General features: G+C 30.2%; 1 protein-coding gene across 9 annotated transcripts in view; it reads left to right on the forward strand.

Annotated features, from left to right (window-relative positions):
• The window catches only part of RhoGAP71E (Rho GTPase activating protein at 71E), a 60,883-nt gene that overhangs the window by 14,657 nt on the left and 18,274 nt on the right, over positions 1-27,952 (forward strand). For 3 of the 9 annotated variants that reach the window (XM_075303425.1, XM_075303427.1, XM_075303426.1), the window contains exons 3-7: positions 11,061-11,262; positions 11,333-11,516; positions 13,675-13,737; positions 14,389-15,368; positions 18,690-22,909. In XM_075303425.1, coding sequence (XP_075159540.1) covers positions 11,061-11,262; positions 11,333-11,516; positions 13,675-13,737; positions 14,389-15,368; positions 18,690-20,192 — 2,932 coding nt within the window. In that variant the 3' untranslated portion in view covers positions 20,193-22,909. Of the gene's footprint in view, positions 1-11,060; positions 11,263-11,332; positions 11,517-13,674; positions 13,738-14,388; positions 15,369-18,689; positions 22,910-23,554; positions 27,116-27,952 lie in introns of those variants that run through there. The other 6 variants (XM_075303428.1, XM_075303429.1, XM_075303431.1 and 3 more) reach the window with 6 other exon arrangements.

Below are 27,952 nucleotides of genomic sequence, written 5' to 3' on the forward strand. Positions count from 1 at the left end.
ACGAATAAGATCTATTTTCCCATTTCATTTCTTTTGCATATCAATTAGATTGGAATTGGAAATGGAATACAACAATTTTTCAAAAATGTACACCACCCTAGTGATAACAGAACTCACGCTTTCTAGAGGTAGATATGTGCTAAGAGTGGATAAAATGGTCCCTCATTGCGCCCACTTCAAATCTCCTGTAATCATTCGTAAATCTGTAGTTTCTATATTTAATTTAGTTTTTTAGATTACATTAGCACAATATACGTCATTGTTTTCCTGTGCGTGTATGGTTTTTGTTTGTTTGTTTTTTTTTTTTTTTTGCTCTACTGGATTTTCTTGGCCATGTACACTTTCTTGTTGAATGAAATGTAGCGGCTGACGCCTTCGTTTGCTTGTAATTTCTATTTTGTTTTTCTTGTTGAAAATAACCTAAAGTAAGCATTCATTCATTATTACATGAGGCTGGTGAGCTCGCCACTCAAAATGAAATGAAAATAGGATATTTTTTTCAAAGTGAAAACCTGTTGATTCTTTTATTTTCGTATGGTGTTCATTTATGAAAAATCCCTAATTTAGTTTTGATTCGTAAATGTTGTGATATCTACGAAGCTACCACTGATACTGAAAATCATTAATTCAATTAACTTTTGTTTCTATGAATTAATTGAATCAATTAAATATCTATACGATTTCATGCCCTGCACGAAATTTTAAATATGAGAAACTTTTCGATGCGATGGGACCTAGTATGCCCATTTCGGACAACAAACGCATTTCCCAACGGTCTTTGACTTTGTTTAAGCGCAATTCGTGAGCATTTCTGTGTCGTTGAATCACACCAGTAACACAAAAAACGTTCGACATGGAGTCACACTTGCCACAGTTGGTACAATTCTACCAAAAATGGTAGATTTTTTACAGTTTGGTAGAATTTTTGATGTTTTAATAGATTTTGCAAAATGTTTTTCTCCAATTAAGGGGTACATTTTTCTACAGAAATTTGATTTAATCAAAATTTTCTATTGAAATAAAATTTTCCATGAAATAAAATTTTGACAAAATTTTCAATAGAACTAAAATTTTGACAAAATTTTCTTTAGAAATAAAAATTTGATAAAATTTTCCTAAACGTAGGCTACAATTTCAACAAAGAATCGACGAAGGCATCTGTGGCATTTCAAAATCTTAGTTTAAAGTATTGTAATTTTGCAAAGCCTCAATATTCTTAAATTTTTCAATGATTCTGTAATGACTGAAAAATAATACACAGATACTTTTCTTTATAGATGCTGCCATTCAACAACTGATACATAAATCGGCCATACGTTTTTGAGATCATATCTTTAAATTATTGCCATGTCTGCCTTTGCAATTTTTTTCTTTAATGCTCGCAGATGGCTTTATAGTTTACTTTTTATTATGATATTCTTTCCACAAACCAACAACGACGACAGTTTATTGAACTTTATGATAGTAAAGCAGACCACAAAATGACAAAACTCTATAATAACGAGAAACTTTTGTATATTTCTGCATATATTTTTTTCTCCACGAATTATATGCTACATGTGTAATTGACGACTACTTATTTACACAGATCTGAGTCATCATGATGAGAAGTTTATAACTAAGACAATATTTATCACATATATGTTTTGTTTATCAGTTGGTCATGAAACGTATATGAAAAGGAATTTTACTCAACTTCCGAAATGAATGTGAATATTTCACATTTTATAGATCAGAGTTTAAATGATGTCTGTAACATTTTTTGAAACTATATGTAATAGAAGTATATTTTGTCCTATACGATGTATCCATAGAATAGAATTTAGAACGAATCGAATGGTTATAGTTGCAGTCTGTTTTATTCCAGACTTACATTTCTGAACACTTATAATGTAGTTTTTCTAAACTAATATACTCAGAAATAAAATTCTGATAAATATTTTTAATATTTTATTGGAAGTCTGGGATTGCACTCCAGACCCTCTGTGCAATTAAATGTTTTTGGTTGTAATTCACATATTCGTGGAATGCCGCACATAGACATCCATGTACAATTGTGCGTATATCATATGTAATAACCTAAAAGTTATGGTCATTTAATCATTCCGCCAGTCTCTCATTCTTGACATAGACGTCTCACTTGGTGACATCATGTTTTTTGTTTCGTTATTCACATTTAAACGATGTTGAATTATTTTTTTATGTTGCATGTTCATTTTATGGCAACACTCTGTAAAAGGGAGGGTTCGAATGACACAATTTTTTATTATACCACCAAGAAGGATGACAGTAGAGGCAGAAGTATTCTAAGAGAAATTAATGAAAACCCCGACAGGAGAATTAGACTGGCTAGTTGTACGAGGTAGACAAATCTTAATATTTTGAATGTAATGAGTTCTGTTTTTTGCATTTGGGTCCAACATTTTTATGAGCTTCCTAGATTTCTTTGCGTTTGTGTCGCCGGTATTGGCTGGCTCCGCTCTCTTTGCGTTTCGAATTACCAAACTGTGGGACTCAGGATATAAAACAATTTTCGAATAGTGTTCGCGTTTTTTTTTAATTTTTTGTGTTAGTACCTTAACAATTTTTGATGTATGTAATATATAATTTATATCATGATATTACCCTATATTATATATCTATCAACATATGGTCCATGGGGGTTCTATTTGATTAAATAATATAAAATAAATAAATAAAATCTCTCTTAGCTTTTAAAGAATAGTAGTTTATTTTATGTTTTTTTGTGGTTTTTCGACCCTTACTTATTGACAAAATTTTTTATAGAAAAAAATTTTTGACAAAATTTTCTATAGAAATAAAATTTTGACAAAATTTTCTATAGAAATAAAACTTTGACAAAATTTTCTAGAGAAATAAAATTTTGACAAAATTTTCTAGAGAAATAAAATTTTGACAAAATTTTCTATAGAAATGAAATTTTGACAAAATTTTCTATAGAAATAAAATTTTGAAAAAAAAATTTATAGAAATAAAATGTTGAGTAAATTTTCTATAGAAATAAAATGTTGACAAAATTTTCTATAGAAATAAAATTTTGACAAAATTTTCTATAGAAATAAAGTTTTGACAAAATTTTCTATAGAAATAAAATTTTGAAAAAGTTTTCTATAGAAATAAAATTTTGACTGAATTTTCAACAGAGAAATACTTTTCTCTGTTGTTAAGCTACTCTTGTAGTTTAGTCAACACATGGCTTCAAACACAAAATTTTCTATAAAAATAAGATTTTTCGGTTGGCAGTTTATTTGGTAAAATTTTCACCAAATGTTGGTAGATTATTTATGGTTCGAGTGGTAACCGTGCTTACAGCCCAATACCAAGAGATTTCTTAACAATAGATAAAGCAGTGATGATTAATCATTTTATAAATTTTTAAAAATATCTGTTATACTCATTTGTCATAATTTCACTCCACATTCTTCTGAAGATATTTATTTTTTTGTTTAGACACAGCTTGCAATTCAATTTTCTTTTCATCAATGTTTAAAGTACCCGATAAACTGTACTGATCCACGACCACCCAAATGCAAATATGAAATTAATCTGCCGAAAGAAAAATATTTTAAGTTAGCATTTTTTTGTTTATATTTATTTGCTTAAATATCCAAACAAATCGTCATATGTGAACAAATGAAGGAACGGTGGAGGCTAAAATAATGGCAACGAATGGAATTTATTTGTGAAAAGTCCTAAGGTTCCGGACATAACTATTGAGACACGATCACGTTCAACCAGTGAACTAACAATAAAATGGTCCACATGTTATAATCTCAAAAAAAAAAAAAAGAAATAAAATAAAATGAAATGAAATGAAAATACTATGCAAAATCGGAGATGAGAGAGCATAGTTGAAATTGTACTGAGTGTGTAAATATAACCATAGCGATAGGCGGTAGGCGAACACTTATTTACGTGTATTTCTTATGGGAAGCCCAAAATCCGCGACAGAATACCGTGACGGCTAGCGGCGTGTCGCTAAATTAAAACTTATTCTAACGCCTTGACGAAAACTGGTATAGTGTTGCCACTCTTATCAATTTTTTAACTCGCCACTAGCAATTGCTGTTGCCTGGACACCTGTAGATTATTTTTTCTTGAAATAACTCAACAAATAACAAGCCATTGTATGTTTTTATTCAACTTCATTGTTTAATATTGTCAAAGCATGCTGTATTGACAACAAAAACGCTAGAAAACGTGAAAAAGGGAATTATTCGCCGTCAAGCTTATTGTATTTGCCGTTGCGGCAAAAATGTTTCGCCTACCGCCTATCGCTATGGTTATATTTACACACTGAATCAGCTTCAGATTGTACTTTTTTAGGCCATAGAATTTTTTCATAATGTGATGACAGGTTTTTCTTGTTTTATGAAAAAAATCACATTCATTTTGTCTATGGATATTTCCTTCATTTATTCGATTTAAGAAGAGAAATGAGATGGGAAAAGTATCGCGTACCAAGATTCTTGTTTCTTTACTAAAACAACTTTCTCCACCTCATTCCAAATTCCATTCCATTCCACATAGATATAAAATTGCGTATAACATAAAATCTATGAATTTAGTAAAATTCCCAACATTCAATTCCATATTCATTGTTTATTCTAAAAATTGAATAACTGTAGACTTCTTTTGTAGGACCACATTTTGCCCCATGTTTGGTCAAATATAATACCAGAATATATATAGATAATTGCAGATGATTCTAACTATAAACATTGAAAATTGTACACTAATCGATTTGATTTTATTATCTATATTTGTATTGATATCCAAGATATTGTTTTTCACTGTCGGTTTGTACGTTTTTCACACATTTTTATTTATCATTAATTTTATGTTTGCATAAAATTAAATAGTTCAACATCGTTTTATTGATTTGGTTTACATTGAACCAATGCCTTGGTATCGATGGCTACAACAACAACATTGATGTTCTCGCATCTGTTGTTGTAGTTTATAGGTTAAAAAAGTGACCAATACTCCCATGCTGCTGTTGATGAACATGATGATGTTGGTTGTGGTATAAAGGACAGAAGATCTATAAAATATCACGATGCTGTAGTGGATCACAGATTTTGGTGAGGAGTGGTTGTTGCTTCAATTGTTTTCTTTTCGAATATTTTATTTTTTTTTCTATTGAAAAAATTTGGCTTAAATAAATAAATAAAACATAAATAAATTAGAATAGAAGGAAGGTTAAAGCAGTTTGAACGCATATTTTTTCCATGAATGCCGTTGAAAGGCAAAAATATAATAAAAATATAATATAAATATTCACACTGAAGGAATTTTTACTCATAAATCCATAATTATTTGCTATCTTTTAGGATGGAATTTTTAAACTAATTGATTTTTAAAAAATATTCAATAAAAATTTTAATTGGTTCAACAAATTTTTCATTGAAACACAAATCAATCACAAAAATTGGTTGTATCAATTAATTTTTTAATTGGATCAATTATTCGTTTCCGTAATTAAATACATTTCAATTAAAAATTAATTGGATCAATTAACTTCGTGTGTACGCTTCACTGAAAAAATATCACCAAAATATATCCAATTAAAAATTAATTGATACTAACTTTTTAATCAAACTAGAAACATTAAGTCAATTAGGTCAATGATTCAAAATTCTTAATTAAAAAATTAATTGATAAAAATTGACACAAATTCGGAAGACTAAATTAGTAAAAATCACGATTGCATTTTTTAATTTTTAATAACAAAAATTAATTGATACAAACAATTTTTTAATCAAAATAAAAGTACAAAGTCAATTAAGAATGTGATTGAAAACAAATTAATTGATACAATATATTTTTTTAACAAACTAAAAAGACAACGTTAAGAAAATGAGTGAAAATTCTCGCGGTTTTTATTAAACAATTGTTCCAATTAACAATTCAATTAAAAAATGTAATTGTTGTCGCTTGCAAAACTCAATTAACTAATTTAATTGAAAATTGGATTTATGTTTAATTAAATAATTAATCGAATCAAATAAAAACTGATTAAGTTTTCCAATCAAAATTAATTTAATTTAATTTAATTTATTTATTTTCATATGTAACTAAGCCTTACAAAGGCCTTATACAGTTACTTAAATCAACATTTTAAATACTACACAAAACAATTCTCTTATTTCTAACATTAATATACTAACAATAATACAACAACAGGATACTACTCTATTATAATGTATAATAAAATTAAAATTATAAATATTTGGACACATATTACAAAATATAACAAAGTATATAAATTATAAATAAACAAATAAAACAAAAAATAACCTATACAACAAAAAAGCATAATTACAAAAAGATATACATTAAAGAAAAAAAATAAATAAATAAAATAAAATAAATAAATAAAACTAAAACTTATTTTAAAAAAATGTATATAAATAACACCACTTTATGATACGTACTTTCTCTCTTTCAAAAACTACTCTAAAACATACCTAAAAAAATAAATATATTAAATATATATATATTATATATATATATATATATTATATATATATATTATATATATATATTATATATATATTATATTATATATATATATATATATTATATTATATATATATATATTAATTAAATTTTTATTTATTTATTTCAACTTTAGTAGTAACATAGCCTCATAGAGGCCCTATTCGTTACAAAATATATTATTGGTTAAACTTCAAATATTTCTTATAAACTAAATAATAATTAAAAATCAAATAAATATGATATCTATAACGTATGTCTATATCCTACTGACAAATCAATTTTACATTAAAAAATATAATGAGCCTTTAATGTAAACTACTAATTGAACCAATTAAACCAATTAATTGTAATTGAACCAATTAAAAAATTGATTCAATTAAAAATCAATTAATTTTCAAATCAAATCTACAAATTTTTTGATCAAATATATATTTTTTATGTCCAATTAATGGATGATGGATATTATAGTTTTCGTGATTGAAGACATTTCAATTAAAAAATTAATTGGATAAATTAATTTCGTGATTGAATCGGAAAAAATGTTTGTGTGTTTATACGATCATATAATGCTCTTAATATTTCTACATTCAATAAATATTTTTCTCTGTGTGCCATAAATAACATAAATCGTCCAAATGTGAAAAATAACACACTATTGTAGGAATCAGTGGTCATTTGCGAAAGCTGTCGACTATAAGGCATCACCTAATTATATTACATGTGTTAATAATAGAAAACCCTTGTCACTGGCAATTTCCTTTAGGATTTATTAGTATTTGTACGTTATGTTTGTGTTAATGTCAGTGTCATTATGTTTGAATTCGTTTTTGTTTGGCTTATTTCATATCGCACTCGAAAATGTTGACTTTCAAAAATACTGATCTTCAATTCAGGTTTTTAACAGAAAAGTATTTATTTTCGAACAAAGGGAGCATCTTGTCTTTAACTGAGGAATTAATATAAGAAAGGCTTGTTTTTATATCCAGCAAAAAAAGCGTAGCCAAAATAGTAGTGAAAAAGTTCTTTTTGGATCCGGAAGTAGTGCAAAGGACGGATGTCCACCATTTCAACAGCCGTTGCACTGAACTTGCATCACTTCTTACTCTGTGATTCGAATTCAGTGTTTTGGATGTGAATTCAAAAATGTCATATTTTGCCAAATGAATCATTTTTATAATTTTTGTGATTTTTAATGCATTCTAACGCTTGTTTGAAACGTTTTAATTAAAATATTTTGAAAAATTCGCAATATTTCATGAATGGATTTAGATTTTTTTCGACAACATTTCAATAATTTGTACCATTTTATTAATGCTTACTCTGTCTTTAACCTTTTTGAAACACAAAAATTAAATTTATCCACTAAAAATATGAAAAAAGCGAGTTATAAATAATTGAATTAAAGGAACTTTCTGTGTAGTTAAAATAAATAACATCTTTGGGAGTACATCTTTTGGAAGTGCTTTTAAAGTTATGCCTTTGGAAGAACTTCCAAAATTTTTGCTGGGTATTAAAACAAAGTCGAATGGTATATTACTCAGAAGAACAATAAATTAAATTAACTAATTTACTTATTTATTTTTGTATATTTATTTATTTAAAATCATAATATTTTACGATATTAAAGGTTTTCGACCTATTAATTAATTTAATTTTCTCCCATCTTTAGAAATTTTCGACAACACAAGAACAATTTCTATACTAAAGTTTTACTCTTTTTCTGTTCCCAGTGGTAATTATTACTTTGACGGATTTTAAACAAGGTTTTATATTATGCGGGCTTTCTGAATAATGTCAAATGATGACAGATTTCTTAGTAAACCAGTTATTTTATGTCATCCAGTTTTCGTACCAAGGGCGTTTCTTCGTTTACAAGTTTTACAAAGTATTTAATATATAAAGTATAACGAGATTGTTATTAATTTGCTGGCTTCTTTTTATGATCGTATACTATATGTACACTTACTGATATTTTATTTATCTTTAACTTTTTGAATTAGTTTTATAATGTTAATCTCTTTTGTGATTTTTTTTTTTAATAAATAAACGGTCAATTTTCACTTTCATTTTCCCCATTCATAACACTTCATTCTTCTTACTATACAAAAAATAACAATCATCCACTAACCAGCATAAGAGCTCAATATTATACAATATAAGGTAGTAGTCAGCACATGTGGTGTTATAGCGACCATGGATCTTCATGTAGAGCACAGTGTGACGAGTGTGGTTGAAAGTGCTTACATAATGTTTCTTATGACAGGTTGGCTGATAAGTCCCCGGTCTGACACATAGATGGCGTCGCTAATATTAAATGCATATTATTTTTATATAGAACCAACCTTCAAATGATTCGTGTCAAAATTTGACGTCTGTAAGTCAATTAGTTTGTGAGATAGAGCGTCTTTTGTGAAGCAACTTTTGTTATTGTGAAAAAATGGAAAAAAGGAATTTCGTGTTTTGATAAAATACTGTTTTCCGAAGGGAAAATACTGTGGAAGCAAAAATTTGGCTTGATAATGAGTTTCTGAACTCTGCCCCAGGGAAATCAACAATAATTGATTGGTATGCAAAATTCAAGCGTGGTGAAATGAGCACGGAGGACGGTGAACGCAGTGGACGCCCGAAAGAGGTGGTTACCGACGAAAACATAAAAAAAAAATCCACAAAATGATTTTGAATGACCGTAAAATGAAGTTGATCGAGATAGCAGAGGCCTTAAAGATATCAAAGGAACGTGCTGGTCATATCATTCATCAATATTTGGATATGCGGAAGATCTGTGCAAAATGGGTGCCGCGCGAGCTCACATTTGACCAAAAACAACAACGTGTTGATGATTCTGAACGGTGTTTGCAGCTGTTAACTCGTAATACACCCGAGTTTTTCCGTCGATATGTGACAATGGATGAAACATGGCTCCATCACTACACTCCTGAGTTTAATCGACAGTCGGCTGAGTGGACAGCGACCGGTGAACCGTCTCCGAAGCGTGGAAAGACTCAAAAGACCGCTGGCAAAGTAATGGCCTCTGTTTTTTGGGATGCGCATGGAATAATTTTTATCGATTATCTTGAGAAGGGAAAAAAACATCAACAGTTACTATTATATGGCGTTATTGGAGCGTTTGAAGGTCGAAATCGCGGCAAAACGGCCCCATATGAAGAAGAAAAAAGTGTTGTTCCACCAAGACAACGCACCGTGCCACAAGTCATTGAGAACGATGGCAAAAATTCATGAATTGGGCTTCGAATTGCTCCACCACCCACCGTATTCTCCAGATCTGGCCCCCAACGACTTTTTCTTGTTCTCAGACCTCAAAAGGATGCTCGCAGGGAAAAGTTTGGTGATCGCCGAAACTGAGGCCTATTTTGAGGCAAAACCGAAGGAGTACTACCAAAATGGTTTCAAAAAATTGGAAGGTCGTTATAATCGTTGTATCGCTCTTGAAGGGAACTATGTTGAATAATAAAAACGAATTTTGCCAAAAAAATGTGTTTTTCTTTGTTAGACCGGGGACTTATCAGCCAACCTGTTAAAATCTATATTTCATGCAGAATCAACTCCACAATATGAATATGGATCCACTTTTCTAATGTCCAAATAAGTTTGATTTTTTTAGAATATCTCAAAATCACAATCTCCTTGTCTTTCAAGATCGTCAGAAGAACGATAAATCGTAGGTTCAGACAATTGAGTATGTAATCGTATCAACGCATTGCATTCAGATATTGAGTATACATAGTTTTTAGACGAGTTAAAAAGATAACAACCAAGCGACTGTGGCCAGCACTTTTCCAAATGTATTTTTTCAAGTGTATTGCCACAACACTTCCATAGTCAAATTCCGTGCTGACTTCGGCTATATCCAAATCTTGGCCGTCTATATTAAATTTACTTTTAGAAATATTTCATTATAATTGTTTCTTTTTTCACTTCATATTTGCCCATTTGAAGTATGACATCGAAGCACTGTGCAGCGTGCAAATGCCTCCGGTGTCTTGTGGCAATTGTGATCTGTATTTCAAGTGATTTGTTACCTTTTTTCATGAGGTGAATTGTCTGACCATAGCTGCTACTGGCTTTATTTCACAGCGTCACATTTAATTAGGCAATGGTTTGATGAAAGCGTTAATTTAAAGATTTGCCAAATAATGCAAACTCCAGGCATAAGTGGTCTATCTATCTGTCTGGGTGTTAAATAATGCAAATTGTTAGACCTACTAGCAACAACAAACACTACTGGTTGTACAGATTATACTAGGAATCATATTACCACACATATGATTCATACCACTATCGTTTTATTTCCTTTGAATCTACTCACAAATGAATCATCATATGAACAGTAAAAAACGGCAGATGGAAGATATTGAAAATCTATTAAAATATATATCCCAAACATTCATCTTGAATTAGATTTAGTCTTATAGTTTTTTTTTTTGTATATTCCCAAACATTGTTGAAACGAATATCTCTTGTGTGATGTACTGATGATTGATCTTTTGCTGTTTTCTTTTACGATTTCTTTGCAGATTATTTACATCACTGCCAAAATATACACAACATTTATTAGTTTTATTATTTGGTACATTCCGTGTGATTGCCAGCAATGCTGATCATGCTGGCACAGGCATGACCAGCGAAGCTTTGGGCGTCTCAGTAGCTCCAAGTTTCTTTCAGTCATGTGTAAGTGATGGTAAGACAGCACGAATGGAAGATGTTTTAAAATTTAAGGTAAGCAAACTGATATGCTCTCTCTATAAACCGATAATTATATTATTGCTCTCTGTTGCCCACATTACAGGTGGCCACAAAAATTATGAAGTATATAATTGATAAGTTTGCTACACATGATTTGTTTGGTCGTGACAACTATGAATACTATGCTCGAGTTACTGGGCGCATATTGAAAGTGCAGGATGAATGGATATGCAGCTTTCAATATCCTCCGCCACCTCGGGGTAAACTTGCCCAACAGAAATATGCTTGTAAGTATCGAATGTTTGTTCTTTATTGTATATTAAAATATATATATAGAATTGACAATAGAACATATAGATAGTGACATCAATCAATTTTAGTTTTCATAATTTGGCTTTTATAATTTGAGCTAAAGGTGAGTATTAACTTAGAGTTTAGCCGCTAAAATCGAAAATAAATCGGTAAAAAAGAATAAAATTATAATTTTTTTGGACAATTTTTTTTATAACTTGGTGGGGAATCATCCAAAGTAACAATTTAAAAAGTTTATTTTCTTTAAAATTAATTATTAAAGAAAAGTAACCGCGAAAAATTGGCAATTTTAGCGGCTAAACTTACACGCCTTGGTGCTCAAATGCATAGATTTTCATTTTTAAATTCACCTGCGCAAAATCTTTCAGAAATAAAAAAAAAAACTTGAAAATAATTATTAAGATTAGCCCCATGCAAAATGTGAAGTGTGAAAATCGACCCCAAAATAAAATCAAGCCTTTTATTTTGAAAGTCTGAGTGAAAATAAACCCAACGGTTGGGGAAAATTAGTTTTAAAATAAAAACAAGTATTCGGCCACTCACATCTCTTTAGAATCGCGTTAGCCAGCCCATTTTGGACTCTTTTCATAGGGTTAAACTTTGTTTGGATTCCGCGCCGAAAACCAGCTAGTTTTCCAATAACTTTTTTCAATCAATCTGGAAAGGCAAAATGTCTCAATCAATAGGTTAGGTTAGGTTATGTGGCAGCCCGATGTATCAGGCTCACTTAGACTATTCAGTCCATTGTGATACCACAGTGGTGAACTTCTCTCTTATCACTGAGTGCTGCCCGATTCCATGTTAAGCTCAATGACAAGGGACCTCCTTTTTATAGCCGAGTCCGAACGGCGTTCCACATTCCAGTGAAACCACTTAGAGAAGCTTTGAAACCCTCAGAAATGTCACCAGCATTACTGAGGTGGGATAATCCACCGCTGAAAAACTTTTTGGTGTTCGGTCGTAGCAGGAATCGAACCCACGACCTTGTGTATGCAAGGCGGGCATGCTAACCATTGCACCACGGTGGCTCCCTATCAATCAATAACTTTTCGATTCAAATATTGAAACAAATTTTATAAAAGTATAGTTTTCTCATTCCTGTTTTTGCAATTCTAGTTTGAAGTTTTGGTGGAAAAACCGAACTCGTGGTACTAGTTCGGGTTTTCACCAATTGCCTCAATTGGTAGAATTCTACAAAAATGATAGATTTTTGGTAGATTGGTAGAAATTTTGATGCTTTGATAGATTTTGCAAAATATTCCTAAAAAGTACTTACAATTTTTTAATAAAAATAACATTTTGAGCACAATTTTTATAGAAATAAAATTTTGTGAAAGTTTTTAATAGAAATAAAAATTAGAGAACATTTTTCTATAGAAATAAAATTTTGAGAAAATTTTCTATAGAATAAAATTTTTAATAGAAAATTTTGGTAGAAATAAAATTTTGAGAAAAATTTTTATAGAAATAAAATTTTTAAAAAATTTACTATAGAAATAAAATTTTGAGAAAATTTTCTATAGAAATAAAATTTTGAGAAAATTTACTATAGAAATAAAATTTTGAGAAAATTTTCTATAGAAATAAAATTTTGAGAAAATTTTCTGTAGAAATAAAATTTTGACAAAATTTACTATAGAAATAAAATTTTGACAAAATTTCCTATAGAAATTTTGCAAAATAATTTTTTTTTCTTTTCTCAAAATTTTTGTAGATTAGTTTTGGTTCGAGTGGCAACCGCGACAAGTACCCACCTTACCCCTTCTCCATAATAGAATGCTATTGGGACCAATCAAAGAGTGTATAGTTGTCACCATTGTGAAATTTCGGAAATCCAAAATTTGGGTTCATTTTCATTTGATATATTGCGGTTTGTTTTCATAATGCAAATGTTTCCAAAAATAAAATGAAGTTACTTCTCAAAAAAGGATTAAGAAAAAATACAATCAGATTGGAAATTTCGTATGTACTTTCTAGCATATGATTTTTATAAGTACTATCTCAAAGTTCGCAAATTTATTTCGATTACCATAAAATTTAGAATTGCTACTCACGCATTATTTTATGCCAAGTACTCAAGCTTATTATTGTTTAGTCTTATCATCGCTTTTGTTGTTTTTTCTATAATTTTAGTGCAACATTCATTGGAAGCGGAAAAAACTTGGTTACAGTGCCAATGCGAACGATGGGGTTTACGTGAGTATTATTATTATTCTTTGTTATTCTTTTTAAATACTATGTACTCGATTAACTTATCTTTAGATAGATAATTTACTTTTCTCATCTGTGATTAATTTAAAATGTAAACATTGAACACCACGTTTAAGAAAAAAACTCGCAGCTATTGTGACTAACACTGTCACTAGCCAGTCGACACAAGCTTAAAATCTTTCTCATGACACTATGCCTAACTACAATTCATAAAACTATATCACTTACTAACAATCACCTATCTTAGTATGCTTGCCACCCACCATACCACATATTTCATCTATAAAATGCCTGTCCTATTGCCATTAGTTAATTATAGTCTAAATTGTGTGATTATTGAAAATTGGGATAAAGTTTTTTCGGCAGTTTCCTAAAAGAAATACTATGTACAAAATTAAAAATATCCGATACGCCCTTCGAGTTCTATGATTTTTTCCCCCCGAATATAGTAGTAATAATTATACGAAGATATTTTATATCTATGTCATATGTCTTTCTTTTCTCTATTTTTTTTTCCAACACCAACAAATATTTGCAATAAAAAAACATGCTGCTCTATTTTATCACTTAAAACTATATCTGTTAATTTTTGTTGATACGTGATCGTTATGTATCCTCAATCACCTTCCAAAACAGTTGCTCAAGAGGAATCACGTTCAACGCCTGCCTTGCTAACCAGCTCTAGCTCTGCTTTGGATAACAGTGTTGTGTCATTGGGTGTTACACCCGAACATTCATTCATGGAATCATGTGCCCGACTCTCTGTATCTTTAGAGGGCCCAGGATTGTTCGCTATGACGTCTTCGCCATTACCAACTCGTAACAAACATGATTTCCAACCGGACGAAGATGAAGATGACGACGTAGATGAAAACGATGACGAAGACGACGACGGAGATAATGATGAAGCTAATGACGAAGATGAGCGTTTAGAAGACTTCCCTAATGATTTGGACATATCGTCGAATCATGATGACGAAAATATAGAGAATCAATCAAAAAATGCCAATTTCCATATGTCATTATCGTCCACCGGTGCTGCTTCTTCGAAGGGAGTTATAAAATCAAGGCGAACAATTAAATCCAGATCCTGTTCGGCCGATCATACACTGTCTGCCTCAGCAGACTGCAACTACACAGATAGTCCAGACGATATAGACGGCGATGAAATGATGCGTTGCGTGGTGAAACGACGTTACAAGCAAAATAAAAAGAAATCGCCCGGTACCTCCAATACAGCTCAAATCCGCGGTATACAACAACAAAGACGCCTAAGAACGAACGCAAACTCAAAAAGCCTAGATCCAACAACAACAACCCAAACGACCATGCCACACCAGGACTTTCTCAATGACTACGAATTTATTGGCAAACCTTCGACATCTTCCTCTACCCTAAAAGCGCTTACAACATCCACGGCAGCACACTCACAACCAACATCGCGCGTATGTTCTCGTTGCAAAAGGGGAATACGCCACTCATCGTCGTGTTCATCGTCAACGACCTCTGGCGGTGCAGCCGGTGCCGCTAAGAATGGCAGTGGCATGACAATGGATGAGTTAAGAGCTGTCAATCGTTATGCTGAAAGTACGAAAAGTTTATCCTACTTGCCACAGGTGAGGGATGAATACTTGCTTGCTTCAAGGATTTCGGTATAAAATTATTTTCTTTTTTTTTTTGTTATTTTTAATCCTTTAATTTATGATTTATTTTGATTATAATTTCCTTAGTTGTTAGTTTAGTTTTCTAGAATCTAATTTGATCGATAACTTACCAACACTAGATAGTGTGAGAGCTTGTCACCTGATATCAAAACCAGGGCAAACTAGAGCTACTTGCGCATGATTGTTTGATTACTATAAAATTTGTGAAGCTAGCAAACAGCATGGTTTAGTACAGTTCTTTTTCTACCACCACTTGCATTTAATAAAGGCTCTCACAATAAACTATAACATATGCGTATGAGAACCACCCCCCTAACCAATCCTCGAAAGGGGCAGCAATGATTTCTTATTATCTCTTGTCGTATTTTTAATTTGAACATAACTCCTTGTATGCAAAACTATTTAGGTACTAATTAACTACTACTACTCGTACTACTTGCTGGAGAAGCAAAGAAATCATTACAGTTTTCAAATTTGTTATTTCAACAGACATTCCATTCCACAACAACCACCATCTATAAAACACACATATTCTATAATACATTCACTAAATCACTTCTTGAACATTGTTATGAGTGTTTCGTATTAAACATAAACACATGTTTTGTTATTTATTTTTTTAGGTATTATTTTTATTTCTCATTATTAATGTTGTACAGCATATTTCTTTTTTAATTGGTTTACTAAAACAAAAAAGTAAAAAATAGATTAGTTTTTTTTTATTTTATTTTTCTGACTGAACAATTGGAAAATCGAATTATTTTGTGTCTTTTGTATTAGCAGCATAATCAAAAGCTAGCCTCTAATATTATTTGCAAAAAATGTAAATAATAATTAGCAACGATATCATACGAGTATGAAAAGAAAATCTCAAACACAAGACCGACAATAGCATCCAGTTTTGTTTTTGCTATTGTGTGTAGCCTTTATTTTATTTCCAATAATATCAGATTTGTGGGAGGTAAAAGGATAGTCAAATTTTATTGACTCTTATGATTAGGCATCAGTTATTTTCTTAAAAATTTTAGGCTATATAAACAACAGCGGATAGCTTTAGAGACAGGGTTTTAAAAAGATCTTCTCCTCCAATCCAATATTTGCTATTTGTCTTTATTTTAGATGTAAAAATAAGAAATGTATATAGATTTTAAATGAAAGTATCAAAGATTTTTTACTACTAATAATATATTTAGAAAAACAAAAACTATTTTAACACACTTAAATGAAAAGAAAACCCATTGTAATTCTTAAGATTGTTTTTTTTTTTAATAAAATTGTCCTTTCTATTTTTGTACCCCAAATCGTATGTTTTTATTGGTTTTTAGTTTTTTTTTTTTTTGCCTTTTTTATTTGTTAATTTTTTTTCTCGTTATTTCAACAATCCTTTTGAAATTTCCTACTTACACATCAATAATGCAAGGCATCCAGCAACTGTTCCAATCATTTTATGACTGTATTTTAAATATTTGTTTGTGGATCATCAATAGAACCCAAAAACTAATTACAAATCAAAATAAGAACCCTTTTCAACAACTACACTAAATTACCATGATGGTTAAGTTGGTATTATACCTAATATTAGATAGGTATGTAGGTACCTGCTTCATTTCTAGAAATTAGTATTTTTTCAAATTGTTGCGTAGGGCATATATTTTGAGAGATTTTACGATAACATCATCATCGTAACGCCAAAAATAAACTGATTTTCGTTGTGAAACCTGAATACAGGGTAGGCTTTATGTTTATCTGCTGACAAGATTCAGCTTTAATTTACGTAAGACGTTTTTATTGCCGATTTCCAGAATTTAATTTTTGAACTTTTGCTATGTCATAGTATTGTTTTATATCCTACAACAGATGTTTTTGTTTTCGGGATGGTACGTGTATACAAATTTGAATCATATCAGCTGAAAATGTTTTCAACATATATTTTTTGACCTTTGAGTCTGACTCACTTTTTTTTAAAGATCTCATAAGATCTCTAAAATTTATTTTTTTGACAAATCATGGATCTTATTTTATAATTAAAACATAAATACTTTATAAATAAGCAATTAAATATTGGTGAAAATATTATTCAAAAACTTGAACGGTTAGGTTATTGAGAATGAAGCCAACCCGTAGAAAAAGGGGGTTGGTTCCCACTTAGAAACCTAGAACATCTCTCGATGCATTACAAATTCATATATACACGATTATTCAAGACACAATTGGGAGCAGTCATGGTGCTAGGTAAACATGTCTGTCTTGCATACCTAGTAGTCATGAGTTCAATCCTAGCTTCGATCAAACAACAAAAATTGTTTCCGCGTTGGATTACTTTCTCTCAGTAATGCTGGTGAAATTTCTGAGTTTTACAAAGTTTCTTTAAATGGTTTCACTGGAATGTGAAAAGCCGTTCGGACTCGGCTTTAACAAGGATATATGAGAATGAGAAATAACTACAACAAACACATATTATTCTCATCCTATATTGTTTGCTATATTGAAATGTATAAATGCGAAATACTGAGAAAATATCAAAGTTTCAAACCTAAAAGAAATTTGGAATTTTTAGTTTTTATAAAAGATTTTTTGTTTTTAAATAAAAATTGCATCCGCTAACACCTTAAACTTACTTATAATATCACACCGAATCCATTTGCTTGCTTTCATTTATTAATTCTCATTTAATTGTTTCTCCAAATGTTGTCTGTTTGGCCTTGTCTATGTATAAAAAAACACAACTCAACTTAGCACGAAGTTTCCTATCTTTCACCCCGTATATTTTCCATTTTGTTTTGTTTTTTTTTTGCTATTCTAAAACATTAATATTTTATATTCATTAAAAAAACTCTACTGTACTATTTTCCCTTAATAATAGAGGCATATACAACTTAGATATACTACTTACAGATTATTCTTTGTTTTTTTTTTCTTTCTTATTTAATTTTTCTCTTTGGTTAAATAAATATCTATGCCCGTGTTTAAATGTTTGTATTCCAAAACTAAACAATAAATACAACAACAAACCAACTATATATGAACTACTCTCTCTATATATATACATATATAATCGTATATGCTATGTAATGGATATTGTTACTCCATTTCTATAAACGTGATTTGCTTGGAATTAAACAAAAAATAAAATACCATAACACCCTCAAATTACGAAAAATCAAAACTCATTTCTTTTTTCTGCATATCTGACATCAACAATATATATAAAAAAACAAACACTTTCCAAATTTGAACTTTTGACCACAATGATTCAAATGTCGATAACAACAGGTCCATGAACGACAAACGGCCCGAATGCGAACACGGTCAGAATGGTTTTTGGGTCCCAAAGATGGTGACATTTTATGTGCGGCACCTAATACCTGCAGCAATTGCTATTTAACTGTACATGGCGGTGGCAATGAAATGACAGCAACAGGAAATTATTTGGGTGGTGGCAGTACGCGTGATATGAGACGTGTCGATATTAATCAGTCGGGTCCATCCAGCAGCAGCATAGCCCAGGCTGAGGCTATCAATTCGTCATTGTATTTGCATTACAAGCATCAATATCAGCAATCACAAAGCGTTCAAAGACAGAGTTTACACTTGGCTCCTGATTTTATGATGGATACCGATGATGGTTTCTGCTATGGCAATGCTACACAAATTCAACCGACCACACATTCCAGCCTACAACAGCAACCACAACAAACAACCACACATCTAATTACACCATCAGTAGCTGCAATGGCACCACCAACTGGTCAGGATCCACATTTGTTGGCAGCAACTGGATTGTATTTGGATGCAAATTATGGTATATATGATTTAATTTCTACCACTACTACTCCTACTACTTCTTGTTCTACTACAACTACCACATTTACTACAGTAAATAATTACTCTCATGACAACAAAAACAACAACAACAGCAACAATAGTAATAACATCTATAAACCAAATCATCACAGACATAACAAAGAAAATAACAATAATAGATACACTCTGAGCAATCGCCAACATTTAATGAAAATTAAACCAAGAACATGCACTACTACTACAGACGACCGGACGAACGTATCATCAAACAAATTACCACTCACCAAAACATCACATAATCATCGCATGCATGAAAATTCATTACCCTATACCTGTTCCTGCTCCAATAATTATCAACGTCACACTGCATCACAATATTATTCAACAGAATCCCTGTTAAGTAATCACAAAATATTCCTAGATGACAATGAAGATCATGAAAATGAAGATTTGCCTTCGTCATCTTCGGCTCTATCCTCATCGAAATTGTCATATCAAAGTATTCGTCAGCAAAAGCTGCTTGATGTAGAACAACATCGTCTACAACAGAATCAATCGCATTCTCACCCAATCTCTCTATGCTATGATGACGATGAGGAAATATCTTTAAGTTCTAACAATGCTAATATCAGACATACAAACACCACCATTACCACCACCAATACCACACCCCAAAACAATAATCATCACCATGATAATGTGGACTACTCTTATTCGCAATATCGCCATTCGACACCTGTAATGCAAAATCGAAGACAGGCATTAGGACGCCAACGCTTGATATCAAGTTCGTCTTCATCATTATATCAATCGTTCAATGCACCTGCTAGTGGCGGTAATCATAATTCTAGACATTCTTTATACGAGACACAAAATGAAATTCGTTCGAGTGGCGACAGTGGAGGTGGTGGTGGTAGATCCAATAGCAACTTTGTTAGTATTGTGTTTAACGTTTTGGATTTTTTATTTTAATTTTTTATTATTTTTTTATTTTTACAAACTAATCAACACTGTTTTAGGTGTGTGTATATATACACTTTTTTTGTTTTAGTATGTTTTTATTTACATATATACAAGTGCGATTTAATTTGTAATTTTCGTTAAGCTTAAGACGCATTGAATTAATTTTTTAATATATATGTAATATTGGTGAATATATAGGAAGAAAAACATTACCATATTTTAAATATCATAAAAATGAGGTTTTTTGCATAAGCTCTTTTATATTATCTAAAACTGCATCTGATTGCATTTTCAATGAAAATGTCTGGAGTCATGGACCCCTACTTAAGGCAGTATTTTAATCGGATTTAATTTCTCTTTTTTTTCAAAACGAAAATAATCGATTCAATTAATTTTTAATTGAAATTTCTTCAATCACGGAGATTTTTGTGCCAATCAACAACGTCAATTAAACTATTAATTTGAGTGACTATTTATCCTCTTCATTAAAAATTTGATTAATATTTTTTTTTTTACACACGCACACACCAAAATTAATACCTTCCTTCGAAAAGTAATTTTAAATCTCGTTAATCTCAAATATTTTAAAACCAACCACTTGACATTTCTGAAAGTTTCACAGATTAAACTATGTGGTTTCATAATACGACACTAACGGCCCTAAAACGAGGCCCCTTATCATAGAATTTGAAATAGAATTGCGTAGCATTCATTGATAAGAGAAAAGTTTGTACAACTCCCGCTCTCTCTCCCATTATTGTAATCTAATCAGATCAGATTCCTATTAAATCGATGTATTGTGACATAAGCATTCTTCGGTTACAGATCCATACATACACAGAAAAAATTTCCAATTAAAGTTTTAATTGACTTTTTTAAAATATTCAATTAAAAATTTAATTGATTTAACAAATTTTTTAATTGAAACAAAAATCAATCACAAAAATTAATAGAATCAATTAATTTATTTATTCGATCAATTAATTTTTTAATTGATATTATCACTTCTGTGATTGAAGACATTTCAATTAAAAAATTAATTGGATCAATTAATTTCGTTATTGAATCAGAAAAATTGTTTTTTGTGTGTATCAAATCAGATACTACAGGTTTTTTAATATTGAAACTTTTATTTTTTACACATGGTCGCATTTATCGCTTGTATGGTAGTTTCGCTTTAAAAACTGAGGATAACATACGAAAACTCTTTTCATATTTTCAAAAGACAACTTCTTGCTTCTGATTAGAGTCCCTGGTATAAACCGAACTTAATAGGGACCTTTGAACAGGCTCCTCTACATTCGCGTTTCGATGAAGAAATTTAAAGAAATCACGATCCAATGTGTCTCATGCTATATTGTTGTTATTTATTTTCTTTTGTTTTTATTTTAATATCATATTGTTTTATGCACTCCACCAAACGTAATGTACCAATACACTAATAACAATTTTGTCTTACATTTCTAGAAATGGTAACTTCATAACAAACAGACTATTCCGATTGTTTAAAGTAAAAACAAAATAAAACTTCCTAACAAATTGTTGGCAAAAAACAAAAATCTGATGTTAATTTTTAACAAATTAAAATATGAATCTTTGATAAATTAGAATTTATAGTTGTGTTCCTTTACTATACTCGTAGTAAAATTGGGTTAATTTTTTTTTTCTTAAATGTGATTTATTCTCAATTGAATAGTTTTTGGCAAACAGAGACATAACTTGAATTATTTTAGTTTTCAATTATTTTGCCGAATATCAAACAAAACATCTAGCACTTATTCTGGGAAAAATTGTGGAGTAAACCCTAGTTAAAAAAGAGAGATCTTTTTTTGCATTGCTCTAGTTTCTACTACTACAAAGGAACACAATTTTAATTCAATTTCCATTTTCAATTACAAACGACCTACAAATATGAAAATTTTCCATATTTGTAGTTTGTTTTTACAGTCTAAATGCATCAATCGAATTGTTTGTTTAAAAGAAATACCCAAATGTTTCATTAATTCATTATTAATTGCTCAGAGATGGTCATTTATGCATTAATCATAAAAAATAAAATAAAAAATTAAAAGAAAATTTCCCTTGCAAAAATCGAACGACATATTTTGATATGTTTGAATTTTAGTATATGCGACAAGTGCTTGTATTTGTAAATAATATGTAATTGGATTTAACCAAATCTCAAAACTAAATAAGAGATATAGAATTATATACACAATGATATATACGCTCACGTCTTAAGTCTATCCATAACGGAAGATAGTTCTCATCATGTATTTCCATATAAACCCATATTTGTTAAGACCTCATGTCCAATTTTAGAGATACATTTAATTCAAATATTTATGAGTACCACTCGGGTACTCATAAAAATATTCGTTGATATCGAACGAACTTAAAAATAGCAATGCCATCATAAGAGCAACATAAAATAAGACTATGCCAATAAAATTAATTTCGCTGTATATAAAAGTATTTATTCCCCTCTAAATACTTATAAGACAAACTTAACATCAGAGTTAGGCTTCAGATGAAGATATGAGTGTATAATCAAATCATACGCAGACCACATATTACAATATCATGTCTTATGTTAACTTAATTTGTAATTACATTTATAATTTTTGTTTTAACTAAAATTATTTATGATTAAAAACAAAAACAATCCTATTTATTTAATTTAATCGTTAAAAATAAACTACGATAAATAAATATATACCACTTAATTTTTTGTGAGTGTTTTTTTATTTTAGTAAATTGATATTTTATGTATGCTTTTGTTGTTAATGTTTTTTCTTTTTCGTTTTTAGTTTTGTGTAAAAAAAATATTGTTTTTCTGTGTATTGACTCCTCTTGTAATAAAACAATGTGAGAATGGTTGTATTAACATCCTTACTTGATAAAGAAAACAAAAATAATCTCCTATTCCAATTGTTCCTCCATCCATAAAGATATGAGTAACACAAGCAATCATCAATTAAATACTAATCGAAACAACTATATTAGAATGAAACCCCTAATTGTTGACTACGAAGTCAGACGTAAAGATCCATATCAAAAGCCCATATGTTCAAGGAAAAACTGCATATATATTTGCCAAACATCTTTGTTTCCATTCTACTTCTTCATTTCATTTTTTTAGTAAAAAAACGATGCCCAATGCTATCCTAAATGTGATTTTCTTTCTTTTCTTCTTGTTTTTCTTTACCCCTTGTAATACGTTGCCACTCAATTTTGATTGATTTGTGTTGTGTACCGAATTCCATACAAATTAAAAACCGAAACCCTTTAAAAAAAATGTAAATAAATATCCTCATCTTCACAACAATGACTTCTATGTAAATCCACCTAAAATGGACGATATACAATAGTTGGCAACATCCGTTTGAGCAATAGTGCGGAATCTGTTCAATATCCTGTACGGAGGCCGTCAACCAGACGCATACTACTGGGTGCCAACATTCCAAGGCAATATCCTCTACGGTCTTCTTTGCGGCGACACAAGGAGAAACAAATTGGAACAACCAATAATTTGGTTAGTTGCTGTGCATCCTCCTCTTCATCATCCAATACCAACTCCATAACCAGACCTGTTTCTACAGCCGGCTGTTTTTTGGGCAAAACAAATTCTGAAGCTCTGGTAGTCGCTAACATGAGTAACGAAAGCTGTGCCATGGACTCTTCAACGACGACGATAAACTTTAAGGGCCCCCGAGTTTAAGTTGACTGGAGATAATCAACAGGAAACACATAAAATAACCCATTACGTTTTATATAAACATTACATACATTAATAAATTAATAAGTACGTACATAAGCATACGGCCCACTTTCATATTGATCAAAATATTTCTATTTCGTTCGTAAAGCGAGCAATTTCTCATATTCCAATATCTATTTTCCATCTGGGGCCCAGAAATATATTGGATATGAGAAAATGCCATTTGAAATCTCTTTTTATGAATGTTATAATACGTTTGCATTGGAAACGAATTTGTGACGTTTGAAATCTACCTTTTGTTTAGAAAATCAGATTTCTCGTAAAAGGCGCATTTCAAACGCGATGTGTCTGTGAACGTAGTATAAATTGTGAAGCTTATATTAAAGGCAAAACAATAGTGCGTTGTATGCGTATTTGTTTCTTATTTCAACAAAAACAAGTCTGATTTTGAGTTATATATTATTGAAATAAAAATTTATTTATACCTACCTATTATGACCTATAATGAATAAGTTAATTAATAATAATAATTACAAAAGAAAAAATATATAGATTCATAAGATTTAATAAGGATAATTGCCAAAAAAAAACATGAGAATCGCTAATCATATTGGATTTTTCATTTGCAGCAATTATATACGTATTTATTTTTTTCATTTTAAATCTTACAAAGAAACACCAAGATTTTAATATCTATAGGACCACTTCTCTCTACGCCATCTTTTCCACCATATTCATCGATTAGAGTTTCCACGAATCGAATATAAAATTGATTGAAGCAAAACTGGGTATTACCCAGCTTCTTGATGTTAATAATTTTCCATTTTAGTTGTAATACTCGACTCCCAAAAATTTCGATAATTTATTCCTTTTTTTTAATAACAAAAATTAGCCCTAGTTGAGAAACTCTTTTTGGAATTGAATGTACACCTCCAAATAAATTGCTACGAGACACAGAAAAAAATCTGTTAAAACAGCAAAAACAAAAAAACTGCTGAAAAAGCGACCACCATTTTGCTGAAATAGCCAACATTGTCTGAAATTTTTTAAGCTTGATTACATTGTCATTTTTATTTTGGCTGAAACAAAGAAACAAGGTAATCTTGAGACTATCGTAAAACAATAAAAACAATATTTTAAGTATGTGCCGAAAATTCTGGATATTTATTAAATATAGGCATTACAACAAACAAAATATTTAGGAGATTTTAAGGATATTACATTGCAGAAATATTATTTTTTCTTAAGTATGCTTTGGGTATTTTTTTGTAATATAAAACATTTACAATTTGATGGTCGCCAGACCCGTAAGTATAAAAAATATAACGCCAATTGCTGTTTTAACAGATTTTTTCTACGTAACTATAATTTCTTCACCATAGAAAATTTCTCATATGGGAGCATAAAATTTATGTCAAGATCCATGCTGTTTTTAAGTATATTTATTCTGTTTTCATAGTAAGCAATTAATGAAAATCAAATTATAATTTTGAACCTGATTTTTCTAATACCAATTTGAGTTGGTTTTCGAGATAAATTTTAAATTGATAAATTTTTGAAATTTTTGTTCCCTTCAATCATTTTTTAAAATAAAAACTGAAATAGAGAGCTATATATGGGCATTTACGTATAATACAATAAATAATATTTTATGGAAATTGTATTGTAAAACAGGCAGTTAAATAATCATCGCCTAATTGGTATTCGAAGCTAAACGTTATAAAGCCCGGTTTGCAGTCCTATTGCATGCCTCCATATGGGAGCAAAATATAAACAGCGTCCTAAGGAAAATTGTGTTAGCATAAGTGCCAATACATTTCCTTTAGAAGTGTATACCGGTCTTTAACTACAAAAACCAGAAACCAACACTGTGAATATTTATTCTTTATATCTACATAAACTCGAATTATTTCCTTCAGAAATTTCTGTTAAAGGTTTTTTTTTTTTAGTTTCTAGCCTATTTTAATTGAGAACCTGTTATAAACTATAAATGTGTAAATAAATATTAAAGCGGAAAACGAATATAATATTCTAAAAAAAAGAAAAATGAAAACCGACAAATAAAAATACGATTCCAAAAAAAGCATTTAATTAATTCTTTAGAAAAAAAAACTATTTCTGCTCCGAAAAGTAGCAATCAATTATACAAAATATAATCGTCAAATAAATTATCTATTTGTGGCTATAATTGTCAAAAAATGTGTTTAAGAAGTAAATCAATGGAATAACCAAAAAGAAAGTGGTAGCCCTGTTTGAAAACGTTTTAGCGTAATAACACAATACAAAATTTGGGGTACAAAATCCAGCAAAGTGCTTGATCCCCCCAGCCCGCCGTCATTGAAGTTGCTGGACATACATAGAAGTAACGAAATCCAATTTACATATAAATATTAAATGCATATACAAGTTGTTAAACTATCTTTTCAACAAAATTCTTAATATTAATGTATGTATATTTATTAAAGGCATCAATTTAACACTTTATTTTGCTATACATAAATTCATTTTATATTTCTAAAAATTTAATATTGCAAGTCAACACCAACAGTGACTCTCACAAACGATTTATAAAATAAGTCCAAATATTTTTGTTTTGCAACGAAGCCAAATATTTAATAAAAACAAAGCTATAGGCCGAATTCACAATCTTCGATTATAATTTATTGTATGAATAAATGTGTCAATTTGTTTTTAAATTTTGTATGGGTCCATTGTAGACTCTACGGTTTTAAACTTAAGACATTCTCCATCCAATTTTCGTAGGTGATCATACAACCAATTTCCTTTCAGATTTGTAAATAGCACTTTTTTAGATTTAAAACAGATTTGTTGCATATTTTTATAGAATTGGTACTATAAATGCCAATCGAAGATTAGGAAAAAAACTAGATTTCTATCATTGTGAAATAACCATCGGTTGTTATAAATTTTGGATTCCTTCTTTGTCCTATAATGTAATAATAAGATTTTTTTTAATTACTCATAATTCATATTTAAATGAAGAAACCTTTTGTCTGTTGTGGATAAGTTTTATATTTGTTATTATAAATAGCTGTAAGAGAAATTATTTAATTTGAATTAACTATATGGTGAATTACTATGTTTAAGAATATACATACATATGGTGTATAAGTAAGAGACCGATAATAAATGTTAGAAGGAAAAAAACAACAACAATGCAAAACTTTATTCCTCCAAAATATTATACAAACCTTTTTTAAGTTCATTTTTTCTGGAATTGGGGATAAGTAATTATTTATTGGCAGGTGCAGTTACAAAAAGTTTTCCCCTCACAGACGGGAAAACCTTTCACGGATTTTTTAGAGGAATCTTTCTTATTTCCAAAACAAGTAAGAAAAGTCTAAAGTCGGGTGGGGCCGACTATATTATACCCTGCACCACTTTGTAGATCTACATTTTCGATAACATATCACATCCGTCAAATGTGTTGGGGGCTATATATAAAGGTTTGTCCCAAATACTTACATTTAAATATCACTCGATCCGGACAGAATTTGATAGACTTCTAAAAAGCTAATGCACTAGGGTGGAACACAATGTTAGTAAAAAAATATGGGAAACATTTAAATCTGAAGCAATTTTAAGGAAACTTCGGAAAAGTTTATTTATGATTTATCGCTCGATATATATGTATTAGATGTTTAGGAAAATTAGAGCCATTTTTACAACTTTTCGACTAAGCAGTGGCGATTTTACAAGGAAAATGTTGGTATTTTGACCATTTTTGTCGAAATCAGAAAAAACATATATATGGGAGCTATATCTAAATCTGAACCAAATTTGACACGCATAGCTACAATGCTAATTCTACTCCCTGTGCAAAATTTCAACTAAATCGGAGTTAAAAATTGGCCTCTGTGGTCATATGAGTGTAAATCGGGCGAAAGCTATATATGGGAGCTATATCTAAATCTGAACCGAATTCAACCAAATTTGGCACGCATAGCTACAATGCTAATTCTACTCCGTGTACAAAATTTCAATTAAATCGGAGTAAAAGATTGGCCAAATTGGTCATACACTACTA

The sequence above is a fragment of the Haematobia irritans genome, chromosome 4 (assembly GCF_050003625.1).
Source record: "Haematobia irritans isolate KBUSLIRL chromosome 4, ASM5000362v1, whole genome shotgun sequence".
In the NCBI taxonomy this organism is placed as follows: domain Eukaryota; kingdom Metazoa; phylum Arthropoda; class Insecta; order Diptera; family Muscidae; genus Haematobia; species Haematobia irritans.